A 16,216-nucleotide genomic window follows, 5' to 3' on the forward strand; every position below is an offset into this window, starting at 1 on the left:
CCCTCCTCCCCTTCCCCCATCTGATTACACACAAAATGTTCTTCTGCTTTTAAGGGCAATTTAACACTAGTTAAACTACCGTTAGTTTAAATCAAACAAGTCTGAAAAGACAGAACATGCTGCACTGCTATTAAAAACAGCTGAATCTTCATTTGTTCCATCAGACACTGCTGGCCATTTCCTAGCCAGTGCTATCTGGCTGACCAAAGACTTCTTTCTGTAGATTTTTATTAAAGCCTTTGTTGGCTTTCACAAACACAGTGCTGTCCCCTTTGGTATCAGAAAGATTCAAATCCTTCCATCAAACTGCTTTTTCTTGCAAAGTAAGGGAGAAACTGATTAATACCAATTAATCCGACACTAAGTTCAACCCATTTCCAAGAGCAAAACCAGGTGACCCTCCAGCACCAAAGTACAAAATAGCTTAAGGAGGTAAAAAGGAAAGCTTTGCTCTGCCATGTTTCATAGGCCTGTCCTCAAGAAAATCCCAAGTCACTGGTATCCAGACTTTCCTGGCAGTTGAGCCAATCCACAAGCCAGGCTAGAAGAGACATTCCTGCCCAGCAGCTCTATTGGCACTGCAGCATTGGCAGTTACAAACCATTTTTTTTTCCCCCCTTTCTTCCTGACAGGAAAGCCAGTCCACATGAATTGAAAGCAGTACAGAAAACACAGACAGGGGGATCAGATGATCCCTACATTTACAAGTTTTCTCCCAAATAATACACGCCGATGCGTGTACAACAGTCTATGGCTTCCATATGGATATCTCCACCCTGAGCAGAATATCTGGCAAGAGTTTCATTACCCCAAGTGCTGTCTGCTGGAAGACTGCAGCAGATAGCAACTGCCCCAGATTAAGTTCAGTCTTAGAGAAGACACTGGACCCAGGTAGGGAATACATCCAGCTTCAATTCCCTGCCTACAATTATTTCTCTTCAATTGCTCTCGCTCCCCCTGCGAGCCTGCTGACCACACGTTGACTTTGTGTCAGTCCTCGCACAGCTGGTCAGGTCCAAACTCAGCTCTGCCAGAGCCAAAGAAGAGGGGCTTTAGTTCAAGCCTAGCGAAGGCTGCGTAGAACTCGGTTGGGTGAAGCACCTGCCGATACCTTTGTTATTAGAGCAACGCAGATCCCTGAACCCTCCCACACTTGTTATCCATTCGGAAGAGGACCATGAGACCAGACTCTGGACACCTCCCACATACATCAATTCTCATTTGAGAGCAAAAGCAGCTCCCACTGTTCAGTGCCACTTGTTGGCCCGATGTTTCCCTGAAACATTTGCAGATATAATGCAACGTCCAGCTCTGCTACATTGCCCTGATAGCTCTTTCTATGAGCCACTTGTTTCTGCCTCAGAAAAGTCTCTTCTATCTCAGACACCAAATGAATCCTCGGTGTTCGGCAAGAGAGAAGAGATTTTTATTTTACAGCTAGAAGAACAAAGTCCAAAGAGAACTATTGATATTTTAGAGATAAGAAAAACTACAACATCTTTCAAAATGAGTAACCAAACAGATGCAGAAACAGCCAAAAGTATGGGCTATTCTATGACTATATTCCCTGGGATCTACACAGGACACTGATGTAAAGAAGCAACTTCCGTACTGTTGAGTGTCTTTCACTCCAATACACACACAAAACAACAGCCCCTCAAAAACCCAAAACAACAAAAAAGTAAACAAACCAGTCAGGCTTCATATATCCTCCCTTAGAGAATATACAATTCAAACAATTATACAGTATTTGTTTAAAAAAAAAATCTGCTATTAATGATGTTAAACTGATGTCACTCAACCTCAGACATTGCTACTTGAAGTCTTATCAGGTGTCACCAATGAACTAATTTCATCATGAGATGAACAGACAAATTTCAAGGGAAGGTGCCTGAAAAATCATTACCCTGAGATTCACAGTATTTTTGATGTAAAAATACAAGATTGATATAAACATCTATAATCCAGAATGCAAGTCTTGGATTTTTAACTCTTGAAATAACGCAATTATCAAGGCACATTTAAGTACATGCACTTTACAGGAGAACACCAAGATAAGTTATAGGTGAGGTTCTTTATAATCTTTACCAGATTTTCCCCGATGAATCAGTCTATTCCCTTCTTCGGACCATGCCAAAACAGGCTACAGGTAGCAGGGCCAAAGTCTACTCATACTGCCCAAAATGTCTCTTCTTTTTAGAGCTTGTCTCCCACTAGCTTCCTCTGATGCACCCTTGGGTTTGGACTAGAAAAGACAGTGAGAAATGATCCCTGCACACCCTTTATCACATGCCTCCTGATTTTATAACCTTGCTTTGATGGGCCAAAAGCCATGCAATGGATTAAGGGACTTGATTTATCCTTACTGCAAGACTTCAAGATGTTTCAAGTACTAACTCTGTTTTTAATGATTAGCAAGAGTGAATTAAGCAGAGCGTGTGTCACTGACCTCTAGCTTCTGTGTACTAACCTACTGTTTCAGCGGTGTTCGACACCTGCTGCAATTCCAGCATCACAGTCTACTTTCTGCAAGCACATACAGCTACGTAAGCCAATCACAGTCCAACTCTGAATTTCTGCAGGGACCTAAAAGAGACAGGCCACAGTTAATCTTGAGTACACTTCAATGAGAAGGGTAAGGTTCACTCCCCAATATGATATGGAAGAATTCTTAATGAGATTTGATAATAACTTCTTCAAAAATATGAGTTGATTCAAAGAAACAAGGCCTTCGGAAGAGTTCAGAGTGTGACTGCAAGTAATAAATAAATTTACAGCAATTTTCTAAGTTTCTTTTCACTTTCCAAGAACAACAGCTCTCAAACTCTGCAGATTTGCTACCTCAATTTTAGAATATAGAACAGGATGCTGATGGGTCAAATTTCTTCCTGGTACACAGCAGAAAAGCTCCATTAATAATTTTGTAGATTCAGTGCTACTTTTGCAAATACATTACGTATACTGATGTGCTCTGAAGTGTCAAGATAAAAAGTGCTACAATTGTAAAAACAAATGACCAAGTCCACACCCTATTGACTCAGTACCTGTTTGCTGCCAGGGTTTATCTGCACAAAACCCCCAAACACATTAATCCCATGGGTTGTTCCACTTATTAATGAGCCTTGCATTTTGATTTTCACACAGACATACAAGTACTTGAGAACTGCATTTAGTGAAGAGCAATGATTCAGCCTAGCATGAGTGGTAGATGAAGATACTCCAGCTACTGAAGCATAGTAGATGCTGTTGAAAGCTGCACCTTTTGTACCTGCCGGGTGTAGTTCTACAGAGCATACTGAAAATCGGCACAGGATCTCCAGGGGCAATGGCTACAGACAACAGCTCTCACACTGAAGCTCTGCTACACCGAGCTCACAGAAAAGTACTTACATCTCCATTTCCCTCTTGAGATACAGAAGGACTATGGGCTTACTCCACAGCTAAGCTCATGCAATGAAAGACATTCCAAACCTACTGGCACCCCAAGTTTTATTATTATGAGCCACGCAAAAGCAAACACAAGAAACTTTGTTTTATCCCACAACCATAATTCTCCTGGTACTTTATTTCGAGTCATCATTTCTAAAGCATGAATTCACAAACTAAGGCAGAAGATGCAAGACATGTAAGAGCACAGAGTGAGGAAGTAAGATTCTGACAATAACTTATGATCAATTACAAGAAATATTATAACAAATATGAATCAAATATTGCTCCAATGTAGCCAGCTAAGTTTAAGTACAATTGTGCAAAGTGAAGCATAATTCTTTTGTGATTAATTTTTCTCATTAAAGTAACCATGACAATAACCACACATACTTACAGAAATATTATTCACTTGAATAATTTAGTAGGGATCCTGATGCTTAGAAACCTTCAGAAAACAGAATCAAATTCAAGTTCACAGATTTACAAGCATGAAAGGAGACAGAAGTGAATAAAGCATTACTCTTGCTACAAATAAGGAACTTCAGACCAAGATTTTTAAAGACTGTTTTCAAAATTGTCTGCTTTCAAACGAATTCAGGCCATTAGCTCTACTCTAATTTCCACAAGGCTTATTCCATGCCAAGAATCTCCAGCAAAATTGAGTTGTAAGATGTCATAAGAAACCCCACATGTTGTCTGACAGAAGAGATGTCTATACAGGCAAATAATTTATTTTTTTTTAAAAAATACCAGTTCTGGCGTGACTAGGAAATCTTGACACAAACTCTAGATCCGTCAATAGATATTAAAACAGTAAAGAAACTGGGTCACGCTCTGTCACCTAGGAAGGGCTGGCTTAAATCAAGAATGCAAAAAGATTTCATTTTGCAAAATGTCAGTGATTATCCCACTTAAGTTAAATGCAAAAATAAAGCACACCAAATAACCCAAAGCACGTTTTTTTTTTCAATGTAACATAGGTGAATTTACAATGGCAGAGAGAAATAACTATTTCAGCACATCAGTGATCTTACTAACTCATTTAAATGGCCATAGCTCTCCTGTATTCCAAAGTGTAAAATACAAATCATAGCTGCAGACCAGTATTTACCAGTGCTCCAACTGCTCCAGATTCATCATATTTTAAAACCTCGCTCACAAGACACTGATACTCATTTTACAGGCAGGAGCTGAAACGACATCACGCAGTCTATGAGCCAGCTAGAGGGGGCCATCCAGACTTTGCCCTGACGAATTTTCTCTGGCTTGAATTTAGAAGACACATCATAGATTACATATTGAGTGCAAAATCTCTGGTCGGAAGTCGACTGTGCATGGTACGCCACCGTGTTGATCGTCTGCGTCACATCACTGTCTGGTTTTGGCTGCCTAACGAGAATTTGTCCTCCTGCTGCTTTGACCAACTCCACAAGATCACTCTTCTGGTGATGTTTGAAGGATCCCAGAAAATAGAAGTAGCATCCATCAAACAACTTAGGCAGCTAAGCGGAATTAAAACAACAAAAAAAAAGTGTAAATACAGGACTTCACAACTGAGCACATGGGAAAAGAGTGGAAAGGAACAATCAGTACCTACAAAAAAAGGATATACAATTTAAAATAACCAACACTGAAAGCCAGAACAGTAACTTAACATGTTAAGTTTCAGCATAAGTATGCAGCCAAGAAAAGCTTGCTTACATGGTAAATTCTTGCTTATATTTAAATATTTTCCAGCACAACAGGGTTTAACTATGAGCTAGGAATATTTACACCTACTGTCGCAGTACATTTAATGAACTTCTCCAGTGTAATCCAAAAAATAACCAGAAATTAACACAGCTAAATATAAGAGTGGCTCTATATGGAAACAAGTAATAAGAACATTTTTCTTTCAACTTTCAGATCTTTTCAACTGGGTTCTAAAGCTGAGCAGAAAGGGCCAGAGAAGCATCAAATTCCTGCCCTATGCAGCTTCTTCCATGAATGCAAATACAGGGTTTGCTCTGACAAGGTTATAGCAACATATCCACTAATAGAGAAAAAATGACAGCTTTATGGGTGTTCACGGTTCTTTTGATCACCTTGTACATAATCAAATTTCTGTACAGGATCACATTAAAATTTTACGTCTACCACACATGTGGCAAAGGGCAAAAATGCACGAACCAGAGGTCATTAAGGTAATCTGTCTCAAGCAATAAAACCCACCAGCTGTTCTCTGTTGAGCCGGCCTCTTTGCGGGCCACCTTGAATTTCATACTTCTCTTCTTGTTCTCGTACTGCAGTTTGTAGACAGGCTTGTACCCCTAAAAAAACAGCAATAAGGAATGCAACAATTAGAGATCCCATATTTTAACAGAGATCTGCATGTCATTTAGGCACTAAAAAGTTGCACTAAAATAAAAGTATTATCCATAATGCAAAACATAGCGTCAAAGCTTGTGTGCTTTAGCAATTTGCTTTGAAAAACTTTACAACACTGGTTGAAAGTACAAGTTAGATGGAGAGAAGCAATATCACAATAAAATCAGTGCTGTAAACACTAGGAATTATTAGCTTTTCCTCTTAACCACTAAAGGTCAACCACTTAATGTCAGATGTCAAATTGCTGATCATTTGGAAGCTTAAAGCCAGCGTGTAGAACCAACTCCACAGTTACAAAACGGAAGCAATTGCCTGATAAAGAGCAATTACAAAGAAAGCACAAAGCTGTTTCCAAATAGCTCTGGCCTCTAATAACAAATCAGATGGGATTTCAAGATCTCCAGGATCAGCACAAACTGGAGATTTATGCTAGGGTTTTAACAGTGGCATTAGTTTCCCTTACCACTGCTGCATAATGAGATTGTCTTTTAGAGTCAACATGTTTTCACCTTGTTTTAAGGCTAGTTATTTTTTCCAATCAGGAACACGCTGATGCTAATGTATTGCTAACATCAGTTTAACATACCACCTGACCTCACTTTGGGAAGAGAAATTGCTGTGGTCACCCATTCAAAGACAGAACATTTTGCCTGCACATACATTGCTCTCATTAATAAAAATCACCCAAGAAAGAAAGTTTGCGCAGCTTTTCTTAGACAACTTATTTCTATGGTGTAAGTATCAAACCCACAGTATTAAAAAAAAGAAAAAAAAAAAATGGCAAAACCACATACCCTCAAACTAAACAAAATCGGAAGTAAAATGTGGGGGGTTGATCTTGAAAAGGAAGAAAGCCCAAGACTATGAAGAGAAGTATCACTAACACAGGTATTTGGAGATCATGGCAGCCAATAGATAAGAATATCTAATCTAGAGATATCTTGAAAGCCAACTGTTAGCAATTTACCATCAACTCATTACAAAATGTAATGGGAATTCATATTTTACTTATGCAAAGTCTTCCAATGTACTTACATTAAGAAAATCCCAAACCTACGCAGAAAGGCACAATTGGCTCAATACTATGAAAATATGCACCTCCCTCCATGCACAAGTACCAGGTTATTTGCGCTTGCTCATTCCTTCAAGGACAATTAACACGAACTGGAAGGGCAACCTAGTCATGTGTCTTCTGGAAAAGCAACCTACATATTCATTATTGATAACAGCAATATATACCAATAACTTATTTTCAAAGCACTCACAGCTCAAAAATAAAAGTTATTTCATATCACCACAACCCAATAAGACTTCCTGTATCAATTTGTTTTTAACTTACACAGCTATTGTTTCCTTTCAAGAAAATACAGTTGTTAACAGATGTCACCTACAATAAAGGAAAAATCACCTCCTCTAGTCTTAAGAACAGAACTCTCCACTCATTAAGAGCATCTTTTATTTCAATCTATCATCAAAAGCTCAACTTTCAAGGGCTTTTGCTGCAGAGCTGAGGTTTTTATACAATGATTACACCACAAATTGAGCTTTCAGTGCCAGCATCAGTGAACGAAATGTGACACAAAAGTAATAAAAGGTTGAATAAATATAAGCCTCTAATGCCTTTTTGTCAGAAAAAAAAAAAATCAAAGTGGCTAATGTTAGTGGAATATCTATGTAAGAAAGTGCAAAACAGGAAAGGTGGGGAAGGACTCTTTAACAAGGAGTGTAGTCATAGGACAAGGGGTAACAGTTTTAAAGTGAAAGAGGTTAGATTTAGATGAAATGTAAGGAAGTTCTTCACTGTGAGGGTGGAGAGGCACTGGAACAGGTTGCCCAGAGAAGCTGTGGCAGCCCCTCCCTGGAAGCGTCTGAGGCCAGGCTGGACGGGGCTTTGAGCAACCTGGTGTAGTGAGAGGTGTCCCTGCCCATGGCAGGAGGGTTGGAACTAGATGATCTGCAGGTGTCTTCTAGCCCAAACCATTCTGTGAGTCTATGACTACATCTGTTTCACATTCATATGTCTTCATTTCATACTGCCAGGTCCTCCAAGGAATCTGTATGCCTCAAAGTCCCTTGCCTCATGTAATAACAAGCGCCCAAAAGAACAAGAGAGACTCATCTGCATGTGTCCCATTTTCATTGCATCCAATTTTCATTTCATCCATAAGAACCACAAGACAAATAATTGCCTCCTTGAAAAAAACGGGAACTATGCAAACAAAACATTCGTCTAGCCACTGTCTACATGATCTGCATTCTCATTAATTTTAACTTCTCTTAATCAGCTAGAATCAGAACAGATCTGTGTCTTAACAGATTTGTGACACAAAAGCTATATATTCCAGCTAGGATAAAAAGTCACAAATGTAATTTTCAGTGCCCAGGTGTTTTCCTTTAACATAAATATATTAAAGGACAACACTGTAACATCTACACACACATGCCCTTGTTGAACAACAGATTCTGTATGGTTTTTTGGTAGTTAAAAAATAGTACACTTTCAATTCCCAAACATAATTTTCAGCAAGGTGTAGAAGCAGAACTTGCTCTGACTCATGGGTTTTGTCATATTTGACAGATAAGATAAAAACAAATGCTTTTTTATAATCATTGTGCTCAGGGACATTTCAGGTAGTCTCATCTAACACACTGTCTACATGTGGGTAGCAAAAGAGGAATCTCAGTCAATGGAATCCTTGAGCTCAGAGGAGCTCCATGCTTCAACATACTTCACGACAATCTTGCCATCAACAGCATTACTAATCCGTAATAACAATATCACTTGGAAAGAGACACAGACAGGATAACAGCAAAAGGAGAATCTTAGGCACAAGGAAATGAAACAAATGACGTGTCATCAGAGTCACGGTCTAGCTATATATTCAGAAAACTGATGCAGTTAGCAACGATGATTGAGGCAGGGGCTTACAACCCTAAGGTGAACAGTCAGGGAATATCTACCCATGAAGGAAGGCTTCCTAACTAGAAGGAAGCTAAAATAATTTAATTGAGGTCTTTAACAGCTGACTTTTTTCAGACTGATTTCTTTCCAAGTTGCTCATTTCATTTCAATGACTCCTGAATACTGGAAAGAGACTTTATATTAAAGGATTAAAGGATTCGCATACCGTAATAAAAAACCAAATCAGTAGGGGAAAGAAAAAGGGAATATCCCCCATTCTCATATTGGAGATAAAATTACAGAGGGCTCAAGCTGTGCTTTTACCTAATTCATTATTCACATATCTAAACAAAAGGTTCTTATTTGTCTGTTCTTTTCCCCTTTCTCCACACAAAACTTCACATGAAGTCACTAAAAAACTTCACATGAATCACTAATTTTGCACTATCGCTTTCAGATGCAGGGACTCCAGCTGGATGCAAAAGTCTAAGTGAGCTTCTCAAAAAACAACATAATCAGCTTTGGTTGTGTTAAGGTGTCATCTGGAAGCACCAGGCATGCACAAGCGCTATCATTCTTCTAATAGATGGTACAATGACCACAAGATGACTTTGTGCTGAGAACTCTCAACATCCCACTTCAGAGGAGGGATATAAACAGAAGATTAGAGCATACTGTAGACCCCAATCGGGGTGGTTTTTTTTAAACCACTGGGGATTTTATTTTGACAACTGAGTGCTAAGCTGAGTTCACTCAGTAAAGCCCAGGTCTTTTTCTTGAGTAGGCATTATTAATTTTAAAACTGCTAACGTGTGTAAGTGGTGGGATAACATGACAGTTCCTTTGTAATAGTCTCTTCATCTGATTGTCATCCTGATTAAGAGGACATAAAAAAGGAAATAAAATTCTATACTGTACTCAGAGGTATCACTCCACTACTTCTAAATGGATATTTCCAGCTCTTACTGACCTTACACTACTCCTATTTAAGTCAGAGGTACAGCACTCTCTGACTTCAAACAGGAGCCCATGTTAAACTGATTTCTGGAACTCCTGAGATTACAGACCCTCGTTTGTTCCGCACTGTAACAAAAAGCCACCAGTCAGAACTTGATGCCAAGGCATGGCTCAAACGAATAAACAACAACAACAAATTGTTATCATCACAATGAAAAAGCAATCAGGACACCAATCAGTACTATGCCACCTCCCTTCTGAAATTGAGATAGGCACCTTAAGTACTTACGGAAAAAGAATTCAGAACAGGGCAGTCTCACCCTTAAAGAAGCTCTCTGAAAACAGAGGGGAAAGCAAATTTACTTTTAAGAGGGCACCTATAATTTTAGGAAGGGATAGAGACCAGGGTTGTGTCCTTTCCCTCCCACATTCACAGCCTGCACATTCTTTACACGCAAGCCATTCAACTTACTCAGGATCTCAGCCAATCTTGATTTATTCCTTGATACTACTGCCAATAAGAGCTGTGAACCTTTAAGGCTGATCAAGTTTATTCATTTAATATATTCTTTTTCCTAAAGAGAAGAGGGTGATTACTGCAACTACACTTTAATGGCCCTCTAGTTTAATCACAGCAGTTGAATCAATTACCCACAAAAGGGTAAAGACTCATACCAAGGCAAGTAGCATTTTTCCATTTCATATGGGCCACAGTTGTTTTGCAGTGCCCCATTCAAGTGTGCAAGCACTCATTAATTTAACACACCTGGCAGAAAACCATACTGGGGTAAGATCGCATATGCAGAAAGGTCACACAAGGTTCTTCCCTAGAAATACAAAATATTAGAAGCTTAAAAGCCTCTTAAATAGCAGGTTTCACACTTGCAATTTGTAGATATAAGCAAGATCATTTGCACCAAATTCTAGCAAAAAAAAAAAAAATGAGCTTGCATTAAAGTCCCTAGAAAGTATTGCTGAAAAGGCCTTTAGCTTAATACAACCGCATTAATGCCACCACATTTGGCAAGGAGAATACTGCTCTTTTTTGCTCATTAGCAAGATCAGTAAAGCATCACTACTTACGCTGATCCTTATTACCTCAGTGAACAGTTGCCCCTGTCTTCTCACCTTCCAGTACATAAGGAGCAAGCAGGTTAAAAGGGTGCGTGCTCCAACAGCATCGGTAATTGATTTTTGACACAGCTGTAGCCACTAATACTCAAAATAAAGAAATCATTATTGGCAAAATTTAAGATCAGAGCCCTATAATCCTTATTCATGTAAGTCTTACTGGTTTATAATGAAACTAACTTCATCAGCAAAAACAATTTAAACAGGATGAAGTACAAAAAGAGCTAGTTGCCAAGAACAAGTTGTAATTACCCACTGATACCCAGGGGTAGCTCTCTAACTCAATTAGCCTTAGTGGAGTTTGGCTGGATTTGCATTAATAAAGCAAAGAGCAGGGGTTAGTCCCAAAAATCTCTCAGAACAGCTAAAGTAATGTAGAAATACATGATAGTAACAAAGAAGATAAAATACTACACCCCAAAGATCTAGTTGAGATTGCAACTCAAACTTCCTCAGCTCAGTCTGCAGTGGGTTTTAAGACTTACATGCAGACTGTGAAAAGCCTGATGGGATTATTTTCCAAGAAAAGGAAAAAATCTGGTCTGAAAGATTTAAGGGAATTTGGCACAGCCAGCTTCAATTTGCTTTCATTAACAGCATTACTTGTCTCTGCTACAGCACAGAAAAGAATTTTTAAACTCTTCTCTTAGATGCTCATAAAGTAACTTTAGAATCACAGATTTTCATGGAGTAAGGCAGAGATCTTATTAGGTGAAACAAGAGCAGTTCATTTTTCCAACACATGGAAGGGACACAATATGCTGCAGAGACTAAATTTAATCTGCTTAAGAATAGTAGTTAACAAGTTAATCCAGGTGCTATTTATTAAACATGATAGAGCAGATGCTTACCAAGTCCTTAAATATCAATTCCCGGAAGCTAAGAGCATGTAATATGAAAATCATTACTTCACTTAAACCCCTGAGTGTCCTACCTTCATTAAGAAGCCAATACTGGCCATAGTTGGTTTCTACACTGATCAAAGTGACTGGAGCTGGCCATTCCTAAGGTGCAAAGGTCAGGTTAAATTCTACCGAGAGTGCTCATCCTCTGGAATCCGCCACATGTTTTTAAATTAATGAGGTAATATATCCCATCCTTTTCCTTACAATGTGCTTCTTTAATACAATGTTTTCTTCAAAATAAAATCCAATTAGAGCAAAGGGGTTCTCTAAATATGAAAAACTGAGTGCCTGTATGACACAGAACAGAGGGAGCAGTGGGAATATGGTTTTCTTTTCCTCTAGGACTTACTTCAAACTAGCCCACTTCCTAGCTCTGCAAAGGCAAACATCACATTTAAGGCACTCTGGCCCTCATTTTCTCCTCTGCCAACCCCAGGAGCTGCACAGTCTAAATTTGTGCTGGCTTTGAAGCAAAACCATTTCCCTCCTCCATTCCAGAGGCTGCAGACACTGTGGGAGTGCAGAAGTTCACACCCTGTTGATGTGAAACATTCCCCTCCACTGTATACCCAATACAACTACAACATGCACATCAGATATTTCTACCACCTCTCACAGAGCTCTGAGTCCTTTTGTAGTAGGAGGCGGTTGAAGTAAGACTCCAACTGCAAAACAAACATGAAACTCCAGCGATCAATAGTTTTAAGCTGTTTTAAGGTGGGAGGCCTTTGCCGAGTACCAGCCTGTCATCTAAAAAATGTTTACACACAGAAGAGAGACGGTCCAGCCTGAGCAGCAGTCAGCTCCGCTTTGTACTTCCCTTGTCTAATAGCCTACATAAGGACGGGCATATTGCTCCAAAAAAAAAAAAAAAATCAGAAAGATGTTTTTTGCCTTGAAATGTCAATCATGCAATCCCCTAGCTCTTCCAGTCAACTCCCAGTTGTTCCAAACCCTTACAGGAAAAGCAGAGTTCGTTTGTTTGGGGGTTTTTTTGCATTCTTTTAAATAAGCAGGGCTGAATCACTGCGGCTGCTCCAGGTAGAGTGAAACAAATAAAGGAATAAGCAATCGGGTGCTTAGAATTCTGCCAGATACTTCACTGCAAAGACTGACACAAGCTTGTTTCAATGCACATTGTTACCGAGAACATTTTTCAGTCCCTGCTTTAACAGATGACAACTAGTTTAAGAGAAAACAAGCTGAAAAGCTATTACAGACTTCTGCTGGTTTTAATTACACTACTCCATGCTCTACAAAAAGCACAGAGGAAATATAGAAATACTTGAATCTTTGTCTCGAGCCGCTCGCAGAAGGATAATGACATGCTACTTTGTGCCCTGTTAGCGGCCTAGGAATAATGAAGGCAATAAAATAATGAAATCAATGAAAGACAGGGCTGAGAGCAAGGAGTACAGTGACAACAGTGGAATTCTGTGGAAATGGAATTCTGTGCTGCTTTGAAAGTGGACATATTGCTGACAATGTATTAAATATGGAAAATATGATAACTGCAACTGAAATTTTTCTTCTGTGAACATCTAATATTGCTTAGTGGTGTCATCCTTTCACCCTAATCTTCTGTCTGAAGACAAATGGGAAACCAAAATCTTGGATCTCAAGCACTTACGGGCCTTACATTTAGCTCAAACTCTGCTGGAAAATTCCACGTTACCTCTCTGTTCATGCTAATGGATGTTGTATCTGGGTGCATAGACACATATAAATGGAAGCACCATAGAATTACACAAGAGAAGGAAAATCACTTTTTATTAGAGAAGCACAGCTTGAAAGCCTGCTATAATGGAAGAATTAATATAAATATACTCTCGAGTGAAATACTGATTTTTTTCGCAAGCATGTGATGTTTTTCGAAAAAGTGGTATAATATGTGTAGGCTATAAATATAAGCTATTTAGAAATAAGTCAAATGCAGCTTACCATGTACTAAAACAAAATTCAAATACACACTTATGCATAGTCAGCATTTCATTAAGTGCTACACTGAGCTTTGTTTTCTCAAATATTTCAGTGAAGTTCTTAAACATGAATTTACTTTAAGTGAACAGTTTAGAACAGTGAACTACAGGCAACTTCTTCAATTTATTTGCAATAGCTTTGACAGAAGTCACAATAAGCACATACTTTTGGAAGTTTATTTGCATCATATTTAAGGAAAGTTATCCAAACCGAAGTCAAAAAGCTAAAATAAATAAGTGAGAGAAACTATGGAAAGGCAAAAGACCTCTTTTTCCTAGACAAATGTTCCATCAGCAGGAGTCCCATTATTTGTTATAACAATCTTTAACTTGTAATGACTCTGAAGAAGACTAATAACAGACTGGTGGGAACAGATGGAGTGGTGCTGTTAATTATAGGCACTTAGCTGCATCAGACCCCATGAGTTATTACTAACATTTCCCGCTAGGGAGGAGAATCACTCGCTTTTAAGTAGTATGTCGCTTACTAAGCTGGGAGCATTAGCAGTCAGGACTGTACTAATCAGTACTAACAACATAAAACAATACTCAGCTGCAAACAAAAAAATATTAAAATATTCCCTGAATAACCCCCACACTATTTCATTTATTTTTATTTTTGCAATCACTTCTAAATATAAAAGTTCTTCTGCAAAGGTTTAAACTCAGGTCTCACTAAACCTCCCTACTACTCAGATGAAGTTTTCCAAGCATCTGACTTGAAGAAGAGAACATTAAGTAAAATCACCCCAGAACATATGATAGAAGGTACACACACCTCCTGAACTGGGTTAAGAATCTGCAGAGTAATTCATCACAGAAACAGATTATTCAAGTCTTAAACAGGATATCATTCCAGAGCACCTGCACAGCCCTCTTCCAGTTATACAACCCAAAAAATCGCTTCTAGGCCTTCCGAGTTTCCTGTTGCATCCCTACCACCAAACAGGAAACCATCTTTCCTGTGCTTATCAATGGTGTCTGGAGGTTATTAAATCCATCTGCTTGCTTCAGCATAAACAGCATTTGCACACATTATATATTCAACAAGAAGCTACTCCTATTTTTAAGAATCACAGTACAAAAGTGACACAATGTTTTCCTTTTGCAAATGTTTTTAAGGCCATGAGCTGCAGCTGTTACAGAAAACACTTCTGAGGGGACGCTAATTTAACAGACCCGTAAAAAAACCAAAAACCATGGAACTAGCCCATCGACTATCTGAAAGTCAGACAAACCCTCTGAAAGAGAGTCCGATGCTCAAAGAGTCTGATCTGAAAAACTACTATGTATCTTTTAAAGCTTTAAGCAGTGCCTCCATAAACATTTGTGACTGGAAAATTTAGACCATTGAAGAATCCTTATATTCTGAGTTTAATCACACAGTAGAAAACTTGAATGAAATTTATCTGTGAGTTTCTCATGGATAATTAACTTATTTGCAGTGTACTTACTAGCTAAAGGACTTCACCATAAAGGTCAAGATGGCTTTTACAACTACTGTGAAAGCAGATACTGAGAAATACATTAGAAAGGATGAATGAAAAGCAAAATTTGGAGTCTAAATCCGCAGAACAGCTGTAGAAGAAAACCCCACACTATAAAAACTAATTATAGATTGCTCAAAAGATGACATCAAAACCTTGCATACTAAGAGGACACTATGGGAGCGATCTTTCCTTGGAGGTTACCATCTTAGTTGAAGAGCACTGCAGTCTGCAGGGCTCATGTGTACAGAAACAGGTATCAAACATTACAGACACATTTGATCTGCCTGAGCCGGTGATTGCATAAAACCTGATGATTTTCTCAACAGATACAGAACTTCAGTGGAAACTACAAACGGGGTGATGATCAGCTGACAGCCTAACTTTGTTACAGAGTTATAACTTTTAACAGATCTCCACTTAGAGGTAAATAGGCAATACCTTACCTTCCCACAGGCCTTGACATACACAGCAAGCAAGCAAAAGTTTCCTATCAATTTCATTGGAAGCTACTTATAAGAAACCCAAGAAATGAATAAATTCCTTCCTTCCCTCCCAGGATATTTTCCAAAATCTTAATCTAGCAATGAACAAATTTGCTTCTGTCTGATACTTCGGGTATGACCTACTCAGCACATTTAATAATGAAATGCACATGTTTGCCAGGGAAGGAGTAATTGTATTTAATTAAGTCTCTTGTCATACAGGAGGTTAAAAAAATAAAAGGCTCACATTTTACGTTAAGCTAGTATTGATATTAAGGCAGTTGAAAATTTTCTCTGGAATCACACCTATGATTTCTGATTAAAAAGCCTGAAGAATTCCATGTATTTAATACTTACATTCAAATCTGAGGACCCAACATCCAGTCAGAACAGCCATCATACATTTGGAAGTACTTGGCATCGGAAGACCAGGGACAACAAGATGAGTTACTAGGAGAAAGATTACATCAGTAGAACTAAAAGCACATAAAAATCAGAACCATGCCTGGCTGAAAAGCAATCAATCACCATTTAAAGGATAAACAGACTATAAGAATTTAGGAACCACTCTTTC

The 16,216-nt window shown here is 38.6% G+C and overlaps 1 protein-coding gene across 1 annotated transcript in view; it reads right to left on the bottom strand.

Moving 5' to 3' along the window:
• Positions 1 to 4,590: 4,590 nt before the first annotated feature.
• Positions 4,591 to 16,216, bottom strand: part of BARD1 (BRCA1 associated RING domain 1) — a 40,162-nt gene continuing 28,536 nt past the window's right edge. Inside the window, 3 exon segments of the mRNA XM_009877083.1 lie at positions 4,591 to 4,931; positions 5,641 to 5,738; positions 16,000 to 16,092. Of these exon segments, the coding sequence (XP_009875385.1) occupies positions 4,602 to 4,931; positions 5,641 to 5,738; positions 16,000 to 16,092 (521 nt within the window). The 3' untranslated portion in view covers positions 4,591 to 4,601.

This window comes from Apaloderma vittatum, unplaced genomic scaffold (assembly GCF_000703405.1).
Source record: "Apaloderma vittatum isolate BGI_N311 unplaced genomic scaffold, ASM70340v1 scaffold489, whole genome shotgun sequence".
Taxonomy (NCBI): domain Eukaryota; kingdom Metazoa; phylum Chordata; class Aves; order Trogoniformes; family Trogonidae; genus Apaloderma; species Apaloderma vittatum.